Source organism: Thamnophis elegans, chromosome 7 (assembly GCF_009769535.1).
Source record: "Thamnophis elegans isolate rThaEle1 chromosome 7, rThaEle1.pri, whole genome shotgun sequence".
Classification (NCBI taxonomy): Eukaryota; Metazoa; Chordata; class Lepidosauria; order Squamata; family Colubridae; genus Thamnophis; species Thamnophis elegans.
This window is the reverse complement of record NC_045547.1, coordinates 30,260,848-30,287,825: the sequence shown is the minus strand read 5'-3', so window position 1 is coordinate 30,287,825 and position 26,978 is coordinate 30,260,848. Positions and strand designations below refer to the sequence as shown.

At 41.4% G+C, this 26,978-nt stretch overlaps 2 protein-coding genes across 2 annotated transcripts; both read right to left on the bottom strand.

Moving 5' to 3' along the window:
• Nucleotides 1-4,226: 4,226 nt before the first annotated feature.
• On the bottom strand, nucleotides 4,227-18,792 carry GCAT (glycine C-acetyltransferase). Its single transcript, XM_032221476.1, has 9 exons — nucleotides 18,539-18,792; nucleotides 15,373-15,503; nucleotides 13,600-13,701; nucleotides 12,896-13,042; nucleotides 12,608-12,762; nucleotides 11,149-11,231; nucleotides 8,875-9,046; nucleotides 7,383-7,504; nucleotides 4,227-4,649 (listed from the first exon to the last, which is right to left on the bottom strand). Exons 1-9 carry the CDS (start codon nucleotides 18,735-18,737, stop codon nucleotides 4,498-4,500), a joined length of 1,263 nt encoding a protein of 420 aa, XP_032077367.1. The 5' UTR covers nucleotides 18,738-18,792; the 3' UTR covers nucleotides 4,227-4,497.
• A 4,190-nt stretch (nucleotides 18,793-22,982) lies between these two features.
• On the bottom strand, nucleotides 22,983-25,256 carry LOC116511585 (histone H1.0). Its single transcript, XM_032221713.1, has one exon. The coding sequence runs from the start codon at nucleotides 24,766-24,768 to the stop codon at nucleotides 24,190-24,192; it is 579 nt and encodes a 192-aa protein (XP_032077604.1). The 5' UTR covers nucleotides 24,769-25,256; the 3' UTR covers nucleotides 22,983-24,189.
• Between the last annotated feature and the right edge of the window lie 1,722 nt (nucleotides 25,257-26,978).

Genomic DNA, 26,978 nt, shown 5'->3' with positions numbered 1-26,978 from the left:
ACTGGAATACTGCAATGGGCTCTACATGGGGCTGCCCCTGAAGTGCATCCGGCGACTACAGCTAGTCCAAAATGCAGCCGCGCGAGTGATAGTGGGCGCACCTCGGTTCGCCCACGTTACACCTGTCCTCCGCGAGCTGCACTGGCTACCTGTTGGTCTCCGGGTGCGCTTCAGGATACTAATGACCACCTTTAAAGCACTCCATGGTAGTGGATCTGGGTACTTGAGAGACCGCCTTCTGCCGATTACCTCCCTAAACCGACCAATTAGATCGCACAGACTAGGCCTCCTCCGAATTCCATCAGCCGGTCAATGCCGACTGGCGACCACACGGAGGAGAGCCTTCTCTGCTGCTGCCCCGACCCTATGGAACGAGCTCCCCATGGAGATCCGCACCCTCACCACGATCCAGACCTTCCGCGCAGCCCTCAAGATCTGGCTCTCCCAGCAGGCCTGGGAATAGGTTTCCAATCACCCGCCCGAGTGTTTGATTGCTGAATGAAAGTTGTGTTTTATCATTTTTCTTTTGTTCACTAATTGTTTGTTTTGACCTTGCACTTCCCCTCCCCTGTGGTTGTAAGCCGCCCTGAGTCCCCTCAGGGAAAAGGGCGGCATATAAATCCCAATAAACCTCTAAACCTCTAAACCGCTTTGAGGGAAAAACCCTGGCCAGAGGAACTCCTTATTCAGCTTGACTTAATGAAAAATTAGACAATAAGGACCTTATCAGGAATCAATGTTGACTTCATAAGGCAACAGATCTTCCAGAATGCACTTCCTCCTAAATCGTTTCCTACAAATGCAACAGAAACCCAACACTGCAAGACAGTTCTGGGCTCATAAGACAGAAGCGCTCCAAATTCTTTGAGAGTTATACTTCAAACCTTCCTACCTTGCCTAAATAATGTCTCAGTACTTGGGAATATCACAATAGCAATAGCATTTAGACTTACTGTATATATTGCTTCATAGTGTTTTACAGCCCTCTTTAAGAGGTAACAGAGTCAGTATATTGCCCACAACAGTCTGGATCCTCATTTTACTAACCTCAGAAGGATGGAAGGCTGAAAGGCTGAGTCAACCTTGAGCTGATGAGACCTGAACTGCTGACAGTCGGCAGAATTAGCCTGCAGTACTGCATTCTAACCACTGCGCTACCACAGTTCCACAATAAACATTCCAGAACATTAGTGTCCATAACTAGTGTGAGGTGGGAATTCCTGCTAAGTCTATTATTAATTCCTGAAGCTGAGTTGCTCTTTCAACAGATGACCCTGTGTCTTGTTTTATAATTGTTGATTGCCTAAAGGCTTGTTGAGTCAAAGGCTCTCATAACATAATGATCATAAGAGCAGAGCATGGAAGATCAGACGTTTTCCAGCAATTGAGTTCAAACAGGCACAACACATATTATTACAGTTATTGTTCTTATCATGAAATCTATGTATATGCTAATAATCCATTCTAGCATCCAGTCTGATATAGTAGTTACAGACTAGAAACCAGGAGACCATTAGTTCTAGTCCTGCCTTAGGCACAAGCCAGCTGGGTGACTACGGGCCAGTCACTTTCTCTCAGCCCTTGGAAGCAGACAATGACAAACCATTTCTGAAATCTTATCAAGAAAATAATAAATAACTCAAGACGGAAGTCAGTTGCCAGGTGCTGCTTCAAAGGAATACATACAATTTCTAATTTTGCAATGACCGTATATCCTATGAACATTGGCAAAATGTATGTGAATATCCTACTTCATCAATTTTTACAAGATGTTCTATAGATGGCATTTAGATCCTAAAAAGTTGGCTTCTATGTATCCGAATGTACAGCCTAAATGTTGGAGGTGTGGTTCTCTCGATGCTACATATTATCATATATGGTGGACCTGCCAAAAGGTTAAGGCATTTTGGATAAAAATATGGTGGGTCATGCAAAATGTTTTTTAAAAGAAGGATAAAGTTTAGTCCTCAGTTATTTTTACTAGGTATATGTACTGACTTTACAGTGGTAGAGACCAATTTGATTCTGCACCTGATAACTGCAGCAAGACTGTTGGTGGCGCAATATTGGAAGAAGGAAGACTTGCCTACAATCCAAGAATGGACATTGAAAGTAACAAACTTAGCTGAAATGGCTAAAATATCGGCATATCTCAAAGATCATTCAAATGAGATATATAAACGAGACTGGAAAAAATGGATTGACTATATACAAAATAAATACGGGACTAAGAAATTCCAGTTAGCCTATGCTTAAGATCAGAAATGATTTAAACTGTTAAAAGTCAGTTCAGTAAGAAGAAGCTAAGGTCAATCTAGAATGTCATTAATTTCTTTATTTCTTTTTTCTCAATAGATTTTAGACTGTGTTAGTTAAAAATCCATACCGTGTATGGGTTCTGGGAAGTCGGGGGGGGGAGGAGGAGGGGGGGTGGGGGGGTGGAGGGAGGGAGGGGTACACACAACAAAAAAAAATTGTACTTCAATGTCTTAATGATTGACAAATGATGACATATTTGTGTTTTTTTTAAAGAAAAATAAAAAAGTTCTGTTCTGTCCTACTTCATCATCTTTTTAAAGTGTTCATTTCTTCTACCCTTGACCTTCCCCACTCAGCAAGAGCATTCCATTACTACAGCCTTCCATAACCTGGAAGGCTGTAATAATGGAAAGGATGAAGAAAAAACACTTTACTTGTTTCTTTCCTATTCAGTTTGCTGTTGCTCAGGACAACAAAGTCCAAGAGATAACACTGCAAAACATCTTGAGTAAGATTAGTCATTATTGCAGGAGATTAGTGAGAAATAGGAAAGGCACATATCTCTGGTTTTTCTATGTATTTCCCAAAGGTACCTCATGTAATTCATTGATAGTACAGAATGTATGTTTCTAGCCATTATAACCAGCAGTGGGTTTCACATTTTGTTACCACTGGTTCACCTCGTGCCCCTTCCATGCATGCTCCTGGCCTCAAAAACGTGCCTAAATAGTACGGCATAGAACTGAGGCAGGGTGGGGGCCACCCACGATTCGAACCAGTCCGAACCGGCTGAATACGACCTCTGATTATAACTGGCTCACTGGTTGCCACAATCCCTGTATGTAACATGAGATGGTTAGAGATTTTATTTTTGCCTCAGACAGAAAAAGGTTGGGTTTGTGCTAATTTAATGAGCGGTCAATACTCCTTTTTAGAAAAGAAAAATGGCAATGCTTTAAGATATATTCTTATACCCTATAAAGATACGCATTATATTTTATAGCTAGGCCAGTCTGATTTTACAGAAGGGAACCCACACTTTTTCTTAATCCTAACAGTGGTTTGTGCTAGGAGGGCTTCCACAGGCAGGCTACACAAATATAGAGTCACTAGACTGGTGCACAATATTTCTTTGTTGTCGTGTAGTGCCGTCCAGCTGTTTACAGACCAGATATGGTAATCTCATGTACATGGTAGAGCTGCAAAATTACATTTGGCTTTATCCCATTACAAACATGTTTGTACTCTGGCTCTTTTGTCCCGTTAAGAACACATTCTATTCCCTCCCTCTTCCCACTTATAATTGGTATACACACACACACACACAGAGGAAATGATTAAAATACAGAGAACCAATAATTCTTTAATATTTTTAGCATGTTGTAAGGAAAATGAATATACAACGATGATGAGATTGCATAATGAAAAGCAATAAACCACTGCAATGTATGTATGTTCTGCTGTCTTGGGGTCCCTGAGGCCAGCGTTACAAATATGCCCTCTAGTGATCAATCTGAAGAAACTGCTTCCATAAAGAGAAATTTGTGCAAGGATGAGAGGGGGGGGGGGGAGTTATCTTTCCCTCTCCTTCCTCCAAGTTCATTTCTGCAACAAAGGAATAAAATGGAGCCACAGTGGTCTGAACATAAGACACAAATCAGAATGGCATATTTTATGCAACCTTTCACCTTGTGTTATAACAGGGGTGTCAAACTCGATTTCATTGAGGGGCACATCAGGGTTGTGTTTGACCTTGGGGGGGGGCTGGAGGGAGAGTTGTCAGGGGGCGTGGCCAGCTTGATGTCACTCGGCCCATCTGGGCTCTGTTTTTGGCCTCAACAGCCTCCTGCAGCCCCTCTGCCAGTGAAAACGGAGCTCAGGCTGTGCATGGGCTGCCCATTTGCAGTTTCCAGGGTGGCCCCATGGGCCACATTCGGCCCCTGGGCCTTGAGTTTGAAGCCCTTGTGTTATAAGCTCTGGTTGCCTTTGACCACGGGAGAGGCAATCTTTATTAATCTTCTAGCATAGTAGTGAACTATAGTTCTTAGAAGAACATAGACCTTCAATTAACACTGTATCATTGGAACTATAGCAAAATAATCCATATAAAAAGAGCAAGCAAACTGGGAAATTTGGAACTATTAATTTCCACAATCCTTGTCGCTTGGAAAGCAAAGAGGTATTTTGGCAACATTTGGTTCCTGTTGTAGAAAGGCACGGTTCATTTCCTGCAGCTGCTTAAGGCAAGGCTCCATGTTTACGCCCCACTTCAATGAAGGCCTCCACACATCGATCAATATCCTCTTCGCTGTGAACAGCTGAGATCTGAACTCGGATGCGGGCTTTACCTTTGGGCACTACAGGATAGCTGAAGCCAATGACATAAATGCCTGTTGGGTGACAAAAATGGTGCTGCTGTTAGTCCAACCTTGGTTTTGCTCTGGGTTGATATGAGGGAGTGAAGGTGAGATGGCTCCACTTGGGATGGGTAGCCGTGGCTAGGTAAAAATGCTTCCCACTCCCATGTGCCTCCTACATTCATCCACTCACCGCTCTATTCAGAAGCACCCCAGTTGGTCTTTCAGCTGCCTGTAATAATTGAGTCACATCCAGCATTTTCAAGGATAGGCTGTCTTGCACCGGCAGCCAACTCCCACCCAGGCTCTTAGCTTACGAAAGCAAACACTAAGACAAAGTGGGTGTGGAGGAGAAAATGAAAGAAGCTAAGGGCATGCAGAAGGAGGGGTGGGGGAAGCAATGCCTGGAGATTGGCAGCTATTACAAGCAGGCAATTAGGACTATTATTCAACTAGCTATGGTGAGCAGGAGTCCTGCCTGGAGCTTCACTCCGAGCTTGATAGCAACTAGAATACTGTAGGAACCACCCAGCACATTGTCCTAAGAAGTGCAGGATTTTTTAGAAAAAGGCCAAGGTTGTATGCTCTTTTTAAAAAACGGAGACTTTTGTTTGAATGCAATATTAAAAGACTGAGCATAAAGGAGTGTGTATTGAAGATCCATTTGCATGTCAACAGCAAGAGGGTATTGCTGTGCCTTGAGCAAGGGGTTGGATTAGAAGACCTCCAAGGTCCCTTACATCCCTATGATTTTAAGACCCAAAACAATAGCTTGTTGTTGGGAAGGTGTGCACTGCAATAAAGCATTGTGTATACAGATTTGCTACATTTTGGTTTGTCCAGTCCTAGGAAGCTTCTGAAGCAGACCCCGGTTGAATCTTCCTTGGCATCCTCTGCTTCGACTGGCACTCCAGGTGTCAGAATCTTTCCTAATCTAATTAGAAAGAGCAAAGTCCCAAAGAATGCAAGAGAATGAACAGAGAAAGGAGATGCTCTTGGGCGAGTAGATGGCTTTAGGAAGTAGATGGCACATTTTGTGAATTGTTTTGAGACAAAGGAGAAGTTGGAAATTGCTAAAAGTTCAGTTGATATTTGCCATGACTAATCATAAGGAAGATGGTCATGAATTATTTTCCACTTCCATTCCAGTATTCATAGATACTAAGGTCAGAAATAATATAACTTGCAACTACCTAGATTTCACTTAAACATAAGCAAAACTACCCAATAGTAAGATCAGTACAAGGGTGGAACAGTCTACCCAAGAAGGTTGTAGATCCTTCATCTGAGAAGGCTTTTAAGGAGGACCCTTCTCGAGGATGACTTTATTAGTTTTCCTGGATCTAGTTCCCTGAAGTAGATAACCTCTGAGATAATCTTTCAGTTTGATAGTTCCATAATTCTATGAATTCCCAAAAGGAATTTCTATTTCATTCTTGAAAATAGAAGAATTCTCAGAAGCAGCAATTAGTTTAGATGTTTCTTCTACAGGCAGATGTTGAATTATGAGGGCAATTGGGACCAAGATTGCTGTTGCTAAGCGATGTGATCATGAAGTGTGATGCAGCACTTAGCGATGGCAATCCAAGCAGCCTCAGTTGTCGTAGCAAGCCTAAGAATCATGGGTTATTGCATGGGGAGTAGAGGAAGTCCTAAGTCAGAAGTAGAGGGGTGCCGGTGTGCAAGCACAAGATGGCTAGGGAAGAAGAGGGATGGTGGCAGAGGTGGGCTGCTGACGGTTCAGACCGGTTTGGGCAAACCGTTAGCTCCAATCAGCAGCTGGGCCCGCCCCCTTGCCCCAGCGCTATCCCATCCTACATAATTGCCAGGTTTGAAGTGTGCATGCTCACATTTTCGGTTCTCGGTGAACCAGCTGTACATTATGTGACCCACACCTCTGGATGGTGGGTGCATGCCTGGAAGCCCCAGGGAAGGAGGGTTAAGAGGGAGCTAAGTTAGCCAAGCTAAGAGGGAAGGAGGGCACAATGCATGTGAACAAGTTAAGAAAAACTGGGGGAGGGGGGGGGACTGGGAAGGGGACTGGCTTATCTGAGTGACTTGTAATTTTCCCTGCCAGCTTCCCATTGACTTTATGTACAGAGAAGGTCAGCAACAGTGATCCTATGATTGTAGGATACTCTAATTCAGGAAGGTCCAACTTTGGCAATGTTGGTTGGGGAATTGTGGGAGACGATGTCCAGAAGTCTTAAAAGTTGCCAAGATTGGACATCTCTTCTCTGTTGATAAGTATGAGCTGGATGCCAAGTGCCCAATTTCTGTCCACACGACCGTTGGGGGTGGGGGTGGGGGTGGACACAGCAATGGCTGAAACTTTGAGGAGTGACCGGAATTCCCTTGATTCAGTGCCATAACTTCAAACAGTCACTGAACAAATGATTGTAGCTCAACTCTTGGTAATTAAAAATTGCCAAGAAGTTATCCTCATTTAGCTGTTCTGTTAAAGGATGAATTGAGTGGGACAGGAAATCACTGGTTCCGACTTTGAAGGCCTTCAATGCAGAAGGTTGTAAGAGATTTTTTTCCTCACAGTGCTAAGATTTTAAGTAAGCTGTTACAGATGCCCTCTAGAAGTTACGGATTATTACTGCCCATAATATCTATGACAGAATGCTTGAAGGAAACTAGGTATAGAGTGACAACTTTAAGCCTTCCTATGATTTAATTGGCACTGAAACCAATTTCTTTGGGCAAAAAAATCACTTCAGATTATATGATATGAACCTCCTACTTCTCTAGAACATTTACCTCTTTTTAGTATATCATCAGCCATCACTGAAGCTAACCGGGCATCACCCAACATCACAGGGCAAATAGGATGATTATTGCCTGAAATTGTAAATCCAGCTGCTGCCATCTTACTTCGGAACCTGCAGGTTAGAGGAAAATCATCATTTCATCTTTTTAAAGATAAATGCATATGCCTGGTATCTCAGCAATCTAATCCTTAGGAGTAATAACTTCCTAAGAGAATTCAGATGATAGGTGCCAATAGTTATACAAAGTGAGAACCATTGAGACATATGTGAGGTATAACGGGACAAGTTCTTCCTCTGAAAATAGAATAAGGTCTAAGCACACTTGATTATTTAGTTAGGCAACAACAGAAGACAGGCTGAGGTGCTTTCCCCATCTCATAATTAGCCATAAGAGGACTCAAAGCTCATTTGCAATGAAGGCACAATTACTTCAAATTCCATATTGCTGATCTCAAATCATTAGGAAGAGTTCCAGGAGAAGTAGCACTTGTGCTGTCAGTTTTGGATGGGTAGGTTCAACAATCAACACATTATGATACCTTTAAGAAGAGGCCAAGGAAGAACAGAAAAAAATAGTTCTCATGAAACAGACCAAGACAGCTGCATAAAAGCTCTGCCAGTAGCCACAGAATGCTGGAGAAATATCAGAAAATGAAACGGAACATCCTGGAGGAGAGCTACACTGGCTGGCTAGAACCAGAGAACTATGTCACCACATTTTAATAAAAGTTCTACCTTTTGTACAAGCTCAGCAAATTTCATTGCTTCATCTAATTGGCACAGCAGTACAAGGTATTTCATTGCCTTTGCCTGAAATGTTAAGTATTCGGCAAGGATTGGGGTGAGAATATAGAAAAAGCAGATCAAACAGGAGGCAACGGGAAGAAAAACAATCCTTCCTATAAGGAAAAATTGTGGAAATTAGATCAGTCTCAACTGTGTAGCAATTCTTAATACATATTTTAAGAGACAGAGCTATATATGGAATTATAAGTATTTCCACAGAATTCAGTGGGAGTACATTTGTCTGAGGCAGAGAGAGTTCAGTTCATTTCCCAATTCCCATTTGAAAAATACTTACTGGAACTGGATAAACAAGGATGAAAATATAAACGTACCGCCCAAGCTGATAAGCCTCTTTTTTCCATTCGTGTCACACAACATGCCTAGATTCAATTGCTAAAAAATGTATTGCTGAAGAGAAGGCAGAGTAAGGACTGCTGATTTGTTAAATTCTAGACTAGAGCATGTTTCTAAATTCCTGCATCATGCTAAGACATCACACAACTTTGCTTAGTTTTGGCTTGGCATTCTATGTTTAAGGTTTAACCATGGCTATCATGCAATGCAAAAATAGGTTTATTCGAACAGTTAAGAACCCATACGCTTGTTCAATAGGTAACCCAAACCCTCTTTCTCTGCAGAGCAGTCTATTGTTAGATAGATTATTAGAGTGAAGGGCACAATATAGTCTCCCTTACTGTGAAGTTTTGGCAGCCATGGACTGCGCAATGACATTGGACTCCATGAGTAGGTCCAGAGCTTTGGAGGCACAGCCCACAACAGCTGGAGGCAAGCTGTTGGAGAAGAGGTAGGGGCGGGAACGTTGGCGCAGAAGATCCACGAGTGCTTTAGGACCAGTTGTATAGCCACCTACAAAGAGAAAAGGTGGTTTTTTGTTTTTCTTTTCTTACTTAAAAAAGTTTTTTATTAGATAAACATTAAAAACATTGGACATAGTGCGACATTTCTGGCATAAACGTTTCCATATCGTGATTGGATCTTACAAGGATTACATTTTATAGCCATTACGTAGGTATGCGTAGTCAGTCAGATTACCTGTTCATTGATCCTTTCTTTTATATAATCAATAACCATACAAATACATATCCAATTCCTACCTATCACACCTTCTTAATACCATATTTTCCAATTCTTGTCTCTGTTTTTCTATCCTGGCCTTTTCCCCTCATTTCTAACCATTGGCACCATTTGTGCCAGATTTCGTGATACTCTGTCTCACGCTTGCCTTTGAGCTCTAGAGTCAATCTGTCTATTTCTGCGTACCTTATTTCTTGTTCCGAGGGAGTTTCGGAGCAATTTTTTTTTTCATTTTTGTGCAAAAACCAGTCTTGCCGCTGTTAAAATATGCAGCATTAAATGTAATCCACCTTTGTCCTATTTTTCCTTTGTGATCCCTAATAAAAATAATCTTGGCCTCAACTCTAGCCTTTGATTTAGCATCTCTTCCAAATACTTTCTTATCTGGTGCCAAAAAGCCCTAGCTTTCGTGCACTCCCACCACATATGGTAGAAGGTCTCTAGTGCAGCATTACATTTCCAACATCGTAGCAATAAGTTTTTCTTAATTTTAGCTAATCTTGTGGGTGGGATGTGCCACCTACTTATACCTCTTGTATAAGTTTTCCTTATATGAGGTGGCTAAGGTTAACTTTCTGTTTCTTTCGCATAGGTCTTGCCAATTGTCCAAATTTATGCTGTAATGGTTTTTCTATTACAGGCACCAAGGCTTGAGTTTCACCAACTTGTGTAACCCCCAATAAGTCTTCCAAGAAGCTGACACACTGTATTTTTTCTCTTTGTATAATCTAAAGATCGAAGATCCCAATGGAATCTTCTCAATGAGTAGCTGGCGGTCTGTGCTCCTCTTGATAATTCATACACTTGTGCAGAAAAGTGCAACATTCAGCCTAAAGAGTATCCAGGTTCTTTACTTCACTTTTGAAAGGAACCCACATTAGATGCAGGAAGAATAAGTTAATGGCAAACACAGGCAAACTATTTTGTTTTCCTTAAGGAGAGGTAAAACATTATTTTTGTGATCAGAAACTATATTTTTGAATGGCTACGGCCGGTAGGTGCAGAGAGCTAAAGCCAGCATAGGGTGGGGTGAAGCTTGAATTTCCATTTTTTTTCCTATCGCTTAAAATAGGGCTGTTGTTCCTCTCGGTGGCTTAATACACTTGTTACTTCTCATTTAGCCCCAACATGAAGAAAATTATGTTGATATTACTTGGTGGTTTGCTGCTAAATTTCATCAGGGCAAAAAATGGTTGACTGAATGTGGCCTGCAGCCAACCCAGTTTTATCTAATGGTCACATAGATAATGCCAGAGGTAGTATTTAGAGGGTTGTATATGGTGGGAGGCTTGGCTAGGATTTCATTTCAAAAGGGAGTTTGACCCCCTCCGTAGTTAGAATGGAGAAAAACAATGTGAAGGAACGTAGCTATGGGAAGATAAAACTTATTCAAATGCTTCCCCCTTTCATAAAAAAGTTTGTGTGGTGTTGGTGGATCAATTAGTTTGGTGTGATACGTTCCCAGGAGCTACAGGTGACCAGGAAAGGGACAGAAATTGTACTATGACCAGACAGTTCAATCATTCTCTTAAATTGCTTTTTCTTATGCAAACTTCTGTCTTGCACAGCCTTCCTCAAAATGAAGCCTACCATCTTGGCAAGGAATGATGGAAATTGGTATCCAACACATCTGGAAAGTACCAGATTGGAATAGGCAAAGGTGGTGTCTTCAGTTATGGCACAAGATCATAGATTCCCTGGTCTCCTTCAAACTTATTTCCATGAAAGGAGCAGAAAGATCTGCAAAACTGCTTTTGATGTAAAGCAAGGCATACATTAGTCAGCTAAAATAGAAAATAAATTGCCCTGTCTTTCCTAAAAAAGCTTCCAAGGTTTAGAAACTATATGTTAAAAGCATTAGCTGAAACTGGTACCTGCTGCTCCCCCAAGAGCTTTTCCAAGTGTTGAGTTGATTATAGTTACTTGATCCATCACTCCCAAAAGCTCATCGGTGCCCCTGCAGGGAGAAAATAATCTTAATAGTCTAGGCAGTTCAACTCGAAGTGACAACAATCCAAAATCTGCATGCATACACTTGCTGTAGACTTGCCCTTTCATTGTCATTTTTCAGAAGATAAGGATACAAACAACTACCTAGTCCCGTGATGGTGAACCTATGGTCCAGATTGCTACAAGTGGTACCCATAGATCTATCTGTGGGCACGCCAGCTGTCACCCCAGCCCAGCTCCACCGCGCCAGTCAGCTGGTTTGGGGGTCTCTGCTGCACATGCACGGGATGACTGTGCATGCAGGGTGCGTGTGTGGGGTGCATGTGAGTGGGCGCTCGCATTGCATTTTGGGAGTCATGTGTGCGTGTGCCCCCCACTCTGCTTGGGCTGGGAAGGTGTTCTGCACCAACCTGGAAGCCAAAACAGGGTGCAGGGGAGCCATGCCCTCCCATGCCCCATTTCAGTCCTGGAAGGCCTCCTGTACCAACCTGGAAGCCAAAATGGGGCACGGGGGAGGGGGGGCTTGGAGCATGCGCGGGGGGTTGGGAAGCCAAAATGGGGCACGGAGGAGGGGGCTTAGAGCATGCACAGGGGGTTGGGAAGCCACAAGTGGGTGAGGGGGTGTATATGTGGGGGATGTGTGTGCATGCACAGGGGAGCGCATGTGCAGTGGGCTCGCATTGAATTTTGGGGTTGTGTGCACGCACATGGATACTTTGGGCACTCACCACCAAAAAGATTAGCCATCACAGACCTATTTTGAAAGGGGAAACCTGTAACTTCTAATAGAATACAAGCCATTATTACAGTCTTGTCCAACTCAGCAACAGTCTTGTCCAACTCATGATCAATCTTCAAAAGTATTCCCAGAAACAGTCTGAGAAAAAAATCGACCTATGTACAAGAGGTAGTGCAAGCACAAATAAAAGGCGAATACTTCCCTTTATATACAGAATTTCACACAAATGTAAATACAGTACAGAATGCATTGTACCTGTTGTCATTTTACAAGCAGAATGGTAAACACATCGTTATAATCATCCTTTAAGCAGATCCTTATTCCATCAAACTTTTTATGATGACTTAACTTCCATTCTAGTCCATGATTCTAGTCCAAGTGTTATTGCTATTGCTTTGCAGTGTGCTTTGGACATCACAGTTTATTTAAGAAAATTGAGGATATTTTGATATGAGAAGTCAGAGAGCAGGTTGTGTATACATACGTATATCCTGCTGTATGTGTTATAAAAATGTATGGTTTTTTTTTTTTTGACAAAAAGCAACACAGAAACAAATTTTAATTTGCTATTGTCAACACATATAGTCACTATATAGCTGCTTTTCTAACATCCTTTCCATCAGAAAAAAGTAATAGTTTCTTACCTGCCATTAGGCCCAAGAAATCCAGTGGCATGACATTCATCGACAAAAACAAAGGCGTTGTATTTCTGAGCGAGGCTACATATTTCCTTTAACGGGGCAATATCACCATCCATGGAAAAAGCACCATCTGTAGCCACCATCCGCAAACGACATTTCTATGCAGAACAGTGGATGACAAGAGTATAGACAAGGGATTCTGGCTAGTTAAAGATTCCGAGAATTTTGTTTGGCTTTGGTTTTTGGCTGATCTGTACGACTGAACAATCTAGGAGCCACCCAGACACTAACCTGTGCCTCCTGCAGCTTGATTTCCAGATCTTGCATATCCATATGTTTGTAACGATACTTATTGGCTTTACAAAGACGGATTCCATCAATTATGGAGGCATGGTTCAGTTCATCTGACAGTATTGCATCTTCAGGCGTCAGAAGTGCCTGTAAATACCAGAAAACAAATAGAATAGTTATAAAAAAAACAATCCCATCACAAATGGGAATTCTAACATTGTCAAGGCACTTATTGTTGCTATTTGGAATGCTGGTATATTCATTTTGTATTGTGTATACATGCAAATTATAACAGATTATAACACAGATTATAACAAATTATAAAAAGTTTTTACTTAAACATTTATTTTCCTTTGACATCTCTATACGTGTTTTTCTTTATACTCCTACATCTATTTCCATATACAAATTTCTGGAATGTTGTATGCCACACTAAGCCATGGTTTACCCATGAATAAATACATTTGGCTGGGTTCACACAATACACTAAACCAGATCAAATCATATTATATCATAAATCATATGAGTCTAATCACTGTACCATAATATCATGGTTGAAGGATCAAAGCAATTTTTGTTATTTATTGTAATAGCGCTAGTACAGTGAATCATTCCGAAATTACTGCAAATATGGTTGCTTTACAATTGCGATGCGTAATCCATCCCTTATCGCATCAATCTCCTATTTACACAAAGTTAACAACCTCAAAGATCCCAGCATTGGCATCAAAGCAGCTGATGTAGAGAATGGCGTCTTCTCTTTGATGGAAACGAGCAATCTTCTCCTCCAGATCCTTATGTATATTCTGAAAATTTGGAAAGTAAGAGAAAAAGAATCCCAAAATAAATGGCCACAGCTATCACTATTACCCATGCAGGTTGAACAATCTACTTCCATATTTTTGGCGATACAAACCACAGTGCAGGCATACATTGATTAATCATGGTGTTCTTCAATCTCATTTTCTTGCACCAAGTAGGTAAGAGTCATAAGCAGCATTATGTTATGTGACATCCAGGTGTGGGTTCCTGCCAGTTCTAACCTCTTCTATAGAAGAGGTTCCACAAATCTACAGTGCCGTTTAGAACCGGTTCCAGCTCCTTCCCCCCGTCCGCCTGCACATCATCAAGATGAAGAGCGAGAGGAGGAATTCTGGGAGTTGAAGTCCACAAGTCTTAAAGCTGTCAAGTTTGAACACCCCTGGGTTTTTTTTTTCTAAAGGGTTAGGGGTGCAAAGGTCTTGTAACTTGACAGCTTTAAGACTTGCGTGCTTCAAATGCCAGAGTTTCTGAGCCAACATTTTGGTTGCTAAGCAAGAGCGTTGTTAAGTGAGTTTCACCACATTTTACAAGTTGGCCACGCCCACCCAATCACATGGCTGGCAAGCCACTCCCACCTGGTCACATGACTGGCAAGCCACTCCCATCGTCACATGGCCGGCATGCCACTCCCACAAAGCAGGCCACACCTACAGAAGAGGTTCTAAAAAATTTTGAAACCCACCACTGGTGACATCTGCCTGCAATTCCTTCAGCCTGGGATTGTGCTGTACTGGGAAAAGGTCCTGGGAGATTTGAAATTGTAACTATAGAATTGCAATCAACCTGCCTTCCATAAAAGACCTGAATATCACTGATATCAGCTGAGAAGATATATACAGACCCCACACATCCTGGACATAAACTGTTTCAATTCCTCCCCTCAGGACAGTGCTATAGGGCATTACAGGCCAAAACAACTAGACGTGGGGACAGTTTTCCCCCCTCATGCCATCACTCTGCTGAACAGTAATTCTAACAGTGCTATCTAATATCTATGCGTATTTACCCATGTAGTATTACTGTAGTATTATTATGTATCTTTCTTATTGTCTTTATTGCTATTATTATTTTGATTATTATTATTCTGTTGCTTTACATGTATACTGAGAACTTCTGCACCAAATTCCTTGTGTGTCTAAACAGACTTGGCCAAATAAAGTATTCAATTCAATTCAAGATGCAGCACACAAATGAAGACGAATATACCTGTCCCGGGATAATGTTGCAGGATCTGATCTAAGTCCGTCACTAGGACCTGAGGTTTTGTCTTCCGAGCTAGAGAGAGGTAGCTAGAGAGAAGTTCTCTAAAGATGGGTCCAAAATTCAGAAGACACAACCTCTGGTCCCAGTGAACTTTCCAGATTGGATCCTGCAAGATGCAGCTCCTTCCAAAAGTTGCAGATGGGAGCACCCCATATGTTCCAAAGCATTTTTTTGCCTTCAAATTGAAGTGCTAAACAGTCCTAAGAAATAATACAATAGAACCTTGCCTTGCTTTTGAAAATTTGTAACTCTTAAAAATTGTCCCCAGAGCAACTGCTAAGGAAAATCAAATTTTCAAATGCTTGGTTTGCAAATATAGTGCTATGAGGCATTGTTAATTGAATTATAAAATGATAGCTTTTACACAGAACCGCATTCCTATGCCTTCATACTTGTGTTCCACATATGAAGCGGACAGAACTGAGGCCAGCTCCGTACTTTTCCAGAGCATCATGTCCAGCACGGATGACTTCTGGATGACTAGAAAGTCCAAGGTAATTGTTGGCACAGAAATTCAGGATATCTGTAAAAAAATGACATGTGGTAAGAAGAGAAAATGAATTGGGCACAAGGAGTCCAGCCTTATGCAACTTCTTAAATAATTCTACATTTCTATTATATATCAAAATACGCTCTATATTTCAATTTTTAGATTATAGATACCATATTTTTCGGAGTATAAGATACACCTTTTTCGCCCAAAAAAGAAAATCTGGGTGCATCTTATACACTAAAAACAGTTTTTTTGGCCTCCAGAAACCCTGCCTCCTTCACAAAAATGGACATGCAGAGGGTTTGGGAGGCCTGAAAAGTGCTCCTGGGGGCTAGGGAGGGCAAAAACGAGGAACAAATGGGCCAATTTTTGCTTGTTCCCCCCCCCCAACCCCCAGGAGTACTCTACAAGCCACCTAAAGGCTATTTATGCCATTTTTGGCAAAAAATGGGTCCGTTTTTACAAAAAATGGGCTCTTTTTTGCCCGTTTTTGACACCACCACCCCAGTCCCCAGGAGCACTTTACAGACCTCTCAAACTCTCTGCATGCCCTGTTTTTCATAAAAATGAGTCATGCAGAGGATTTGGGAGGTCTGCAGAGTGCAAAAACTTTTTTAAAAAATGTATCTCTTCAAAATCTTGGTGCGTTTTATACCTCAGTGTGTCTTATACTCCGAAAAATAGGGTATATATGGTTTTACTTTACGTCACGAGGTGGTTTTGTCCACTTATTCTATTCAGCTTCTGCTTGTCAGGACTTCTAGCAGACATCATTTTGTCTCTTGTTGTCTGAGATTTGAATATTTGAAGATAGACCCTTAAGAATAACATTACTGTACAGATCTTCCTCAATAATTACAGGTTTCAATCCTATCCCCCCCCCCAAAAAAAACCCCTGCACATAGAGTATATGCAGGTCCAGGCTTACTGGGTTACTAATAAACACCCTTTCTTTATACTAGCAAATATGGGAGAGTGAATCTTTGTTTGGATCCTAATGCAGAGTCAGAGCTATGGATATAAATGCAAAGATTAATCATGGGACTAGCAAGATCAAAGCTAAATTATAATATTAATCTACTCCACAGGTGGGTAAATTGAGGTCCAAAATATGCATACTTGAATCTCTTTCTTGTTGGCTTGGAACCACCTTTCGCACTGATGGGCTTAAAGAAACCTTAAGAGTCTGTGCTATGAATAAATCTGGGAAATAGATGAAAATGAAAGTAGAAAGCCCTACAAAAGATATCAGTGTTAAAAAACAGGATATAATATGGCCTTGTTCAAAAAAGTCTGCCCATTTTCACTTTCCCCACCTATTCCAACTTTCTCCACGCAACTATCACAACAATGCTCATGTGTGTGTTGTGGAAGGAATTGGCCATGGAGGTGGTATGAACATTTATATACCAGATTAATTTTCACTCAGAAGCCTGTAACTTGTGCATTGGTTCCCAATTCAGCAAAATTCCAAGTATCAATTCTTTTTAATATATTCTCAAATGACACAGTGCAGGTCAAATTATTTAGATGACCAAATAAAAAGAAATACTAAAGAGTTAAAATGCTACTTCTAAATGGAAGGCGTAGGGACTAAAATTATAAATGTGGTTTGAAATAAGTAGATGGAATTATGCCTATGGGACAATCTAATCCTTAAAATTGGGCACAAAATTTTTTCTAGAATTCCTGGGGCGGAAATGGGAATTAATATTTTAGAGCAGCTTTTGATGTTTTGTGAAAACAATTCTGACTATATGAAATTTCTCATCATACATTTGATGAAAATATATTCTCACTTGGTGGTATGATTGGAGCGTGATTGATTAGCTGCATCTGAAGATTCTTAACTTTCATATCATTAGAAAAAGCTTTATTCTTAGAGCTATTTTTTATTTACAATTGAAAAATGGCACTGAAAAATATGGGTAATTTACAGATTGCTTCCAATAAGGAGTTAGAAGATTTTGTTTTAGGAAATCAACGGGCTAGGGTTTTAAAAAAAATGTCAACAGTATTACTTGACCTTAAGATGAATTTTATTCAACAAAGTACTATTTTTCAAGACTACTGGACACACCCAGGGATGCATAGTTCCCGAGAAAATGACGTGGCTCTTTCTGCAAAGGCAGTAGGAATTGTCCCATGCAAGAGAAAAGTTATCTAAAGTAAACTCCCTGTATAGAGTCAGGGCAACTGGCTGGAACGGAGTCCTTCCCGATTCCTCCACAGCCACTGCCCAGGATTGAACTGATTACAGAATAACAGAGTTGGAAGGGACCTTGGAGGTCTTCTCGTCCAAACCCCTGCTCAGGCAGGAATTTCTATCATTTCAGACAATGGTTGCCCATACCCAATCTCTCCTTAAAAACCTCCAGTGTTGGAGCCTTCACAACTTCTGAAGGCAAGCAGTTCCACTTTCTCTCAGAAAATCTCTCCTTAGTTCTAGGTTGCTTCTCTCCTTGATTAGTTTCCATCCATTGCTTCTTGTCCTACCCTCAGGTGTCTTGGAGAATAGTTTGACTCCCTCTTCTTTGTAGCAACCCTTTAGACATTGGAACATTACTATGATGTCTCCCCTAGTCCTTCTTTTCATTAAACTAGACATACCCAGTTCCTGCAACCGTTCTTCATATGTTCCCTAATCATCTTTGTTGCTCTTCTCTGCACTTTTTCTAGAGTCTCCACATCTTTTTTATAATATGATGACCAAAACTAGATGCAATATTCCAAGTGTGGTCTTACCAAAACATTATAAAGTGGTATTAACACTTAACTGTGATCTTGATTCTATCCCTCTGTTAATAACTCTCTCTCAAGCTTCTGAATTAACTGACAAGCCTTATACTTCATGTTTTTAAAAAAAATCATTTTCTTAAAGTGCTACCAGCACCATTAACATACATCAGATGGTGGTCTGGTTTCTGCTTACCAAATATGTCAGTTCAATAAGAAAGAGGAACATGATTTCCCCGAAACTATTGCCAAATAAGTTTCTGTATCCCTCTCCCCAAGGATCCGTTTCTCTTTCTTTTCCCTTTCTTTTCTCTTTCCCAATGGCTTACCTCCTCGGCTGCCTTCCACATTAATATGCGGGCCTTGCTTTGATGTTATCACCCTCTCGTTCTTCCAGGTCCCGGCCCCTCGGATACCCTCCAGCTCACCCTCCAGCAGGTGCTTGAGCTGGGCCAAAGCAGACCGCGCCCGCGAAGGGCTGCATTGCCCCAGAACAAACGGGGACCGAAAGAACTGGCTGCACCACATGGCTCCGAAGGAAAGAGCCACACCGACCAAAGCAGAAGAAAAGATAAGACTGGCGAGGGCGTCATATAAAAAGAGGTGTGGACTGAGAAGCCAATCAGAGAACAGAAAAGGCTTCTCCCCTTTCAGCCGCACCAATAAGCAGCAGAATTTATTTAAAGAGACAGGAAAACGTTAAGAGGCGGGGGATGATATTCTGACACTCTAAAGCGGAGCTGAAATTGAACTGAAATTGGTAAGGAGCGGGATGAAAAATAGCCAGATGGGTTATTGGAACAAGTAACGCAGGCCTAACAGGAAAGAATATAAGGAAACCTGAAAGCTTGCTTAAGTTAAAATTGCTTAGAATTAATTGATCAGGTTTGTCCGCAATTTTTATTTCTTTACTTAAGCTTTGCTTCTCTTAGGATGCCTTTTCACTTTTTAAAATTATGCAGGATCCGCAAAAAGTTTTGTTGGTATTCGTTATATTTATTGATGTTTATTGTATTAAAAACTAAACGGGATGCATTTTCTGCCATTATTGCTTCTTATGATTATTTGGTGGGATTTTAATGGTGTATTATTTTTCAACATAGGCTGGCAAATAATTTTGATTTTACAGACTCCTGAGGAGGTCTTGGGGATCTCGAGGGGGGGGGCACACTTTAAGAAATACTGGTTTAAGGAGATGCCTGGCTAGAAAAACAATGGAAACTTTTGAAAATGTTGATATGGAATAATAAGAATGGTTGCGAAATAAATGGTATTTTCTTCCCTCCTCCACCAACTTAATGCAACTGAAATCTGTGAAAAAGAGAAGCTCATTTTTGCTGAGTTAACAGAACAGACCAGAGCAACATGTGATTACTTGTATGTGGCTCAACACAAGCAATGGCTCTTGAAGCTACTGGATGTTTCTGGAGGTGGAACATAGTACAATGAATCTACCTGGTTGCCTGTTATCTGTGCTCAATCTTTATTTTTCAAAGGAAATCAAATAGTATATATTAAGACTATTTGCCTCTTTTTACTCTACTCAGAAGCACTGAGGTTTTAGACGCTCAAACTTTTTCCTCTGAGTTCCAATACTTCTCCAGACAGGTAAATGGCTGTTTCAAATAAAGTTACACTGCCAATTGCAAACTTTCCAAAGTAGAAACTTTAGAGAGTTTTGCCAAGTTTCATGGTTAGATTACTGTCAGGTTTCCCCTGTGGAATTGCCTTGAAGTCAGTTTGAGAGCTACAATCAATTCACTATATATAATTTATCAATAGAAGTCAGGACATAGGATCAGTTCAAATTGCCAGTACTTTTCCATTTAATACAAGCCCACATGGGATCCAAAAATTCTCTGGAATTGACTGATCCACACCCAGGGAGTTTAATTTGATGTTCTGCTGAGTAAGATAAGAAGGGTGGAACTGGAGGGGAACGTCTGCTGCAGAATAACTTCTCTTCTTGGCTTGTAGAATGACCCTTCCAAATATATCCATCCTGCTCTGATTCCAGACTAGAAAATCTGTTTCCAAATTTAAAAAGTTTATCGCAGAGAGGGACAGCTCGCTCACACTTCCTAAACTAGCTTGCTGATCTAGATATCTTGTTTGTATGCTGAAAAATGTCCCAAAGGTGCTTTTTTTCTTGAAGATGTTTTGCTTCTCATCCAAGAAGCTTCAAGAAGCTAAATAAGAAGCAAAATGTCTTCAAAAGAAAACAAAGTCCAATTGCCTTTTGAAAATACACCTTTGGGACAACTATGACCTGCATCACTGGGAATCTCCATAGACATTTATGCTGAAAAATGCTATCCTGTTACCAGTACTGTAGTAAGAGTCCATTGAAATCCTTCTGCAAAAGAAATATGAGACGGATTAGGAATAAGTGTTTATTAAAATAAATGTTTATTAGATTAAACAATGTATTTGTCTCAAGCAGAACTACCTTGTGCAGTTTAGGAAGCACTCCCACATTGCTGAAATGTCTAGTATATATCTGGTTTGCTGCTGGAGACCACTCAAAGTGCTGATTACAATTTGTACAATTAGTGGTTTAGGATCTAATTACTTGAAAGACTGCCTTTCTTGTATAAAGTTGCCTGGCTTTTGAGATTTATAATAGTATGTGATAACCAAACAGTTCCCTGATAAAGAGACCAAATTACCCAGATTTGATTTGATTTTTGTTTTGTTATGTTTGTCATTGTTACATTTCATATTGTTCCTTTGTGTTTTGGGCTTGACTCTAAGTCCCCTACAGAGATCAGAGAAGGTAAGGAACAAATGAGTGAGGAACAAATAACATATCTATATCATGCAAAAGAAATGGCTATAGCAATGCATTAATAAAGCAAAATTATAGATCAGGCAGTGAAGTAAATCTTCTATATGTTGTTTAAAATCTGCACATTATTCTCCTGCCTGCCTTCAATGACTAAAGATGTACTTGAACAAATTAGGAAAAATACACATTTTAAGCTCTATGAACATCTGGTTCCCTACTATTAGTTCAAAAAAATTGAAACTGAAAAGTCCAGTTGTTAAGGGACTCAGGAAATTGTCCACAATCCTCAAATAATGTTGGAAATAATTAATCAACATGCCAGGATCTTTTTGCTCCTGCATGTAATATTTGCAACCCTGTAGATCTGTTCTAATTTAATATGTTGCTTATATGTGTTGAATATTTTTATTTTGCTTGGAGAATGTTTGCATATGTGAAGAAAATCTGGAAAGTAGCCAAAAAGGTTTTATTTAAAATAATACATTTATTGACTTGTTAATGTTAACAATAACATTCACTAGGATTGTTTAAAGTGAACTTATTTAGCTGGATTTGACGGTGAAAATTCAAATTTGGGGGAAAATGAGTTTTAAAAATTGTGTTACAATTGGAAGGAGGATATACTCTTATATTCACTGTTCTTTGATAATGTTTACCATATCTTCCTTTGATCTTCCAAGGACAGAAATTCACCCCAAACCTGCTCAGGTTTTTATATTTCAGCTAAGAATGTTAGTTGTTCTTATTCTATTTCTCAGATTTTTTTTCAAACTGGAAATACCAGGGTTTTGTTTGCATGTCTGCTTTCAAAACCAGGTAATACTGGGGCACAAGGCCTGTTTCCCAAATTGTTGTGTTTACTTTGTATTTCAATAAGACTTGTTCAACTTGGAGCCTTTGGCTGACTTCAGAGAAACCTATTTACAGCAATGTGTGGTGAGTGAGTGCAGGCATGCTGGCTTAAAGCAATGATTGTGAATGTGGATGCATCTTTTCCAACTGCATCACAAGACAAATGACATGCATATATTTTCAGCTATATGTGTAGCACTATATGGAAAATGATGCAGGTAGATGCATGTCGCCTTTCAATTCCCCTTCTCTATTTGCCTTTATTTTATCTCAATCTTATGGCTGGATGCAGGAGCCATTGTGAAGATTTAGCTACAAAGCTAACATTGCTGCACAGAAATTTTCCATTTGGAATTTTGATCTTAAATTGGTCAGACAAATGTCAATTAATTGTTTAACTTGATAAAGCTATATCTTCATGGTATTATTGGAGGAACAGATGTATTTGTTCCTTTAAAGTACTTTCTCCATTCCACAAATATTCAAGTTGTTCTGATCTCTATTACAAATTCCAAACCACACTGTGGGGACCATCTGATGGTTCTAATATCAATGTGTTTGCAATCCATATGTAAGTTTTCAACATTGTAGCAGATAATTGTGACATACACACACATCTGTAATGTAAATGCAACTTTGTCTATAGTTCACACAGGGTTTAGACAAAGAACTAAATAGCAGATTGAATATTTTTACTGTAAAACACATTTTCATAGTAAAATGAGATTATGTCTTGTTGTGCTGACATCTGGTGGCTGAGTTACATTGATTTTTCCTTGAAAACTTCTTTTCAACCTGTCAAATATCCAATTCCTTAATTTGCCAGCAATGCTATGTCTATATAGAATAATAAAGCTTTATTAAACACATGCTACCCAGATATGTTTGATACAGGAGTGGGAAAATAATATCTGGAGAACACCAGAATGGGGAAACCTAGGATTGAGCATGTATTTTTCCTGACTGCTTTGTTTTCATTACCAAAGAACTGTCTCCTTTCTTCTTTCAAGTTAACATATTTGATCAAGAATAATGGTCTTGTTCTATCTAGTGTTGAGGATATATAATTCAATCTGCAATGTTGTAAAAATGATTTCTACACAACATAATGTAAATGAAGAATAACTAAAATATTAGTTTGTTTTACATTTTATTTTAAACCCTAAAATTACAAAGACGGCTAAATCTTTCTTGCACAAAATTACACATACAAAGTAAAATGAACGATCAGATATCAATCCTATAAGAATTTTCTTTTGTTTAAACATAAGCATATTTAATTTTTAAAATCTGGAGTACTTAAAATTATGTTTTTCACTCCCCTCTTGGGGGAAAACCATTCCAAATCTTAGCAATAATTGTATACAGCTTCCTAGATTCAATATTGGCTACGTTTGTGTTATCTATTATCCCCTAACATTTGTTCTTCCTTACCCTCAAAAGACCATAATTAAAAAATGAAGGCTGGGAGGAATCTTGTAGATTATACTCCTTATATAAAAGTTGTAATTTTAGGTGGCAGACACTGCAGAATTGGGAGGCATCCAGATTGCAATAGCAGGTAATAGATAGCTTTTGTAACACTTTCTCTTGAAATTGCCAGAACCAGATGGTGATCAGAATCTGTGCACCCTCCCCCCTTTATTATTTCTATTTTCTTTTGAGGAACAGCTTTAACATCCTCACTTTATTCCAATGTGGCCAATATGTACAAATGTTAATAGGGAGAAATTCAAATATTTCCAATATTTTTTACTGATCCCCATTTCAATCTTTCCTGTAAATAGCACAGTCCCCTTCTGAAAAATGAAGTCAGTGGAAAGCTTATTAACCTCAACCAATCCAGCCTTCACTAGGTCTAGAAACAATCATCCACCATATTAGCTAAATTGGAAGCTTATTCATCCATGATAAAACAGTTGTTTTTCTTAAAAGCCATTTACAATGATCAGTTGTGGGTATATTCAGTCGAGGAGATCCAATTTAAGGAGGCCCACCATATATAACACATCCCCTCCATCAAATATTTCTCAAATCTTCCTCCAAAAATAAGAACACTAAGATTTCCCTCATTAATCTTCCCTCATGCTTAGACACATGTATTGCATACCTTAATAGAGAAGGGAAATAAAATGACATAAAAATCTTTCAAATTACAATAGAAAAACAAAACAAAACCCCCAATGTAGCTTCCATATGAATATTTTTTTTAAAGTATAGGGCAAGAATTGTTCAGTCTTTATAAAGCTGCAATAGAAATGAGTAGAGAATAAAGAAGAAATCTATTTACAGAATAGAGGTCAAGAAGAAGTTCCAAGAAAGAAGTCCCAAACTCGCCCCTCACTTTTTCTTGGTCGACTTCTTTGCACTGGACTTTGCTTTGGGTTTGGAGGCTTTCGCTTTTTTAGGCTTGGAGGCCTTCACCGGCTTGGCCTTGACAGTCTTTGGCTTCTTGGCTTTCTTTGGAGCTGGTGCTGGCTTCTTTTTGGCTTTCTTGGCTGCAGGCTTAGGCTTTTTGGCCGGTGACTTGGCAGCAGCTTTCTTGGGCTTAGCGGCTTTCTTGGGTGTTGTAGCCTTCTTGACTTCCTTTTTGGCCTTCTTGACTGGAGCCTTCTTGGGTTCATCACTCTTGGCCAGGCGGAAGGAACCTGAAGCCCCGACACCCTTGGTCTGCTTCAGGACACCTGTGGTGACCAACCGCTTGATGGACAGTTTGATTTGGGAATCTGCATTCTCCCCTACCTTGTAGTGGCTCTTGATGTATTTCTGGATAGACTGGCGTGAAGAACCAGCCCGGCTCTTTTCAGCCTGGATGGCAGCCACAATCATGTCAGAGTACTTGGGGTGGTCCGTGGACTTCTTGACCGCCTTGGCCCGCTTGGGCTTGGCAGCAGGTGCCGTGGTGGAGTTTTCAGTCATCCTGCTGCGCAGTCTCCCTTCAGAAAGAGAAGTCTGGTGTCTAAGCCACCAGGGCTGGTCCTAAACTTTCTTTAGGCACGTGGGGACTTCTTCCCAGCAGCCTGCGTGGTACAGAAGATCCTGCTGAACTTTCGCCAACAGTTTCTCTGACAAGAGTTCTTTTTTAAATGTCCAAGGAGGATGTCCCCTCCTGACAGTCTTTCCAGGCAGCTGGTGGCAGGGTGTGGTCAGGGACAGTCTTCTTCCAGAATGCCCCCTCCTGAGAAGCAGCTCTGGCTAAGGCCTTTCTGCTTCACCAGTCTTTTCAGGGAAGCAGGTGTCCGCACTCAGGCTTGGGGACTGCTTTGTGCCCAAGCCCAGCTCCTGCTTGCCTTCTTTTTCTCTCTCTCTTTCTCTCTCTGGGACTCAATTCCCCACCTCTTCTGACAGCTTCTGCTGCGCCCTGCCTCCGCTTCTTGCTCTGTGTCTGGCTCTCTAGGCAGCAGCCGGCGCATCCGGGTATTTAGCGCTCAGGCGCGGACCGCGGTGAGGACAGGGTTGCTGGCTGCCTGTTCAGGCCCCGAATGGCGCCGCGCCGCCGACATCTGTGTTTCTTCCGCCGCCTAAAGCGGCTTTTTCCCGCTTCTGCCCGCGGCTCTTGGGTTCCGCACCACTGCCGTCGGCTGCTCCGGTCCTTGTGCTCTTGGTCCCCGCGGCCGGCTCCCTCTGCAGCCGTCCTCCGCCGCTTCAGGGCGCCCCAAACGGCGCTGGGTGCGAGTGGGGCGCCTCGACATTTCCCCTTTGCTCCCCCCTAGCGAAGCAGCCGAGGGGAGCCCAGCCAAGAGGGAAAGCGACAAGCAAGAGGCACCCCTGGGCCAACGGGAAACCCCTGTTCCGGCACTCCAAGAGCCCCAAGAGCCGCGCGGGGAGCCCTGGAGCAGACCCCAACTAACACAGGGAGCCCCGAGCCAGCCGAGACTCAGCTAAGACCTGGCCAGGAAGGGTGGGGGGAGCGGCTCCCCCCGGGTTGGGGGTGTCTCTGGGGGGACCCTCGCCCCCCATGCTGTGGGTCCCGTCCTCCAGCCGCCCCCTCCCCAAGTCCTAGCGCTGAGAAAACTTTCCTTTTTGTTAGATGGGAAGTTTGCAGCCATCCCCTCCCCCAAGGTCCACCTGGCAGCCCCCTGCTTGGAATTGGGGTGCACTTGGCTTGGGGACGCATCTGGATCTTCCTTTTGACTTCGGACGAAGAGGGGCAGAATGGGGTCTTTATTCAGTCGCCCCCCGTTACCCCCAAACGCACTTCATTGCCTGCAATGGGATCAAAATAATAAGTACTATATGTCTACATAAGAGGGAAAGGGGAGGGGGACACAACACCCCCACTGCCTAAGTACCCCACTTATCGACTTATCTCAGACACCTCTCATCACTCCCCAGCTCAACTTGCCTTCGTGCCCCCGGCCCCCCGATTTATTTTGTCCCCCACTAAAAGACAGTGGAGATTTATACGAGCTGTTTGTTTGGGCTTTTCAAGGTGGAGTTTCTCCTCTTACTTAAACACTTTCTCAACCTAAGTTCCCGAGAAGCGAAGGGGGTAAGAGGCGACAGGGGCTTGAAGAGCCATTTCCCTAAATGAATTAACCCTAATTTGCCAGCCTTGGCGGAGGGCTTAACTGTTGGAAGACTACATGTACGTGCAATCGCCATCTTGCTGGAAGAACTGAGGTTGTTTTTCCCCCCTTCTCCCCTCTTAGGAGTGTTGTTGTTTTTATTGTTGTTGATAAAGAAATTAATGAAAAGCGTCGTGGCTGCAACCTGAAAGACTCGGAGCTCCTAGGTGTCGGTTTCTGGTATCGGAAAAACTCGGGAGGAAAAGTTAAAAAAAAATAAGCGCACCTCCGAATACTTTTTTAAAAAGAGAGAAATGTAAGATCGAACTGGCATCCTAGCAACACGGAGAATATCACCCCAAAAACACGTCCCGGTACATTCGCACCTCTCCCCGTTTCTAAAATACCCCGTCGCTTCTCAGTTCCAAAAAGTGAGTTAGCAATATGTGTTTTATTTTGTTTTAAGCACAAAACCATGAGATGCAGTTATATGGCAGCAGTAGAATGCGAATAATAAAACGTCAGCACCTTTGCGATGCCTGCGTCTTTTCTCTTGGGAAGCTTCCTTAGACTCAAAAAAAGAAGGGAGAAAGCTGGCGTCCCTCGACTTGGAGAAAGTAG

Bases quoted from the DNA above. Each gene is read 5' to 3' on its own strand.
- LOC116511585 (XM_032221713.1), bottom strand. From the start codon at position 24,768: ATGACTGAAAACTCCACCACGGCACCTGCTGCCAAGCCCAAGCGGGCC.
- GCAT (XM_032221476.1), bottom strand. From the start codon at position 18,737: ATGTGGTGCAGCCAGTTCTTTCGGTCCCCGTTTGTTCTGGGGCAATGC. The intron at 13,043-13,599 runs GTTGTTAACTTT...TGGTATTTACAG, and splicing joins CCAATGCTGGGATCTTTGAG to GCACTTCTGACGCCTGAAGA. The intron at 12,763-12,895 runs GTTAGTGTCTGG...TGTTCTGCATAG, and splicing joins TCAAGCTGCAGGAGGCACAG to AAATGTCGTTTGCGGATGGT.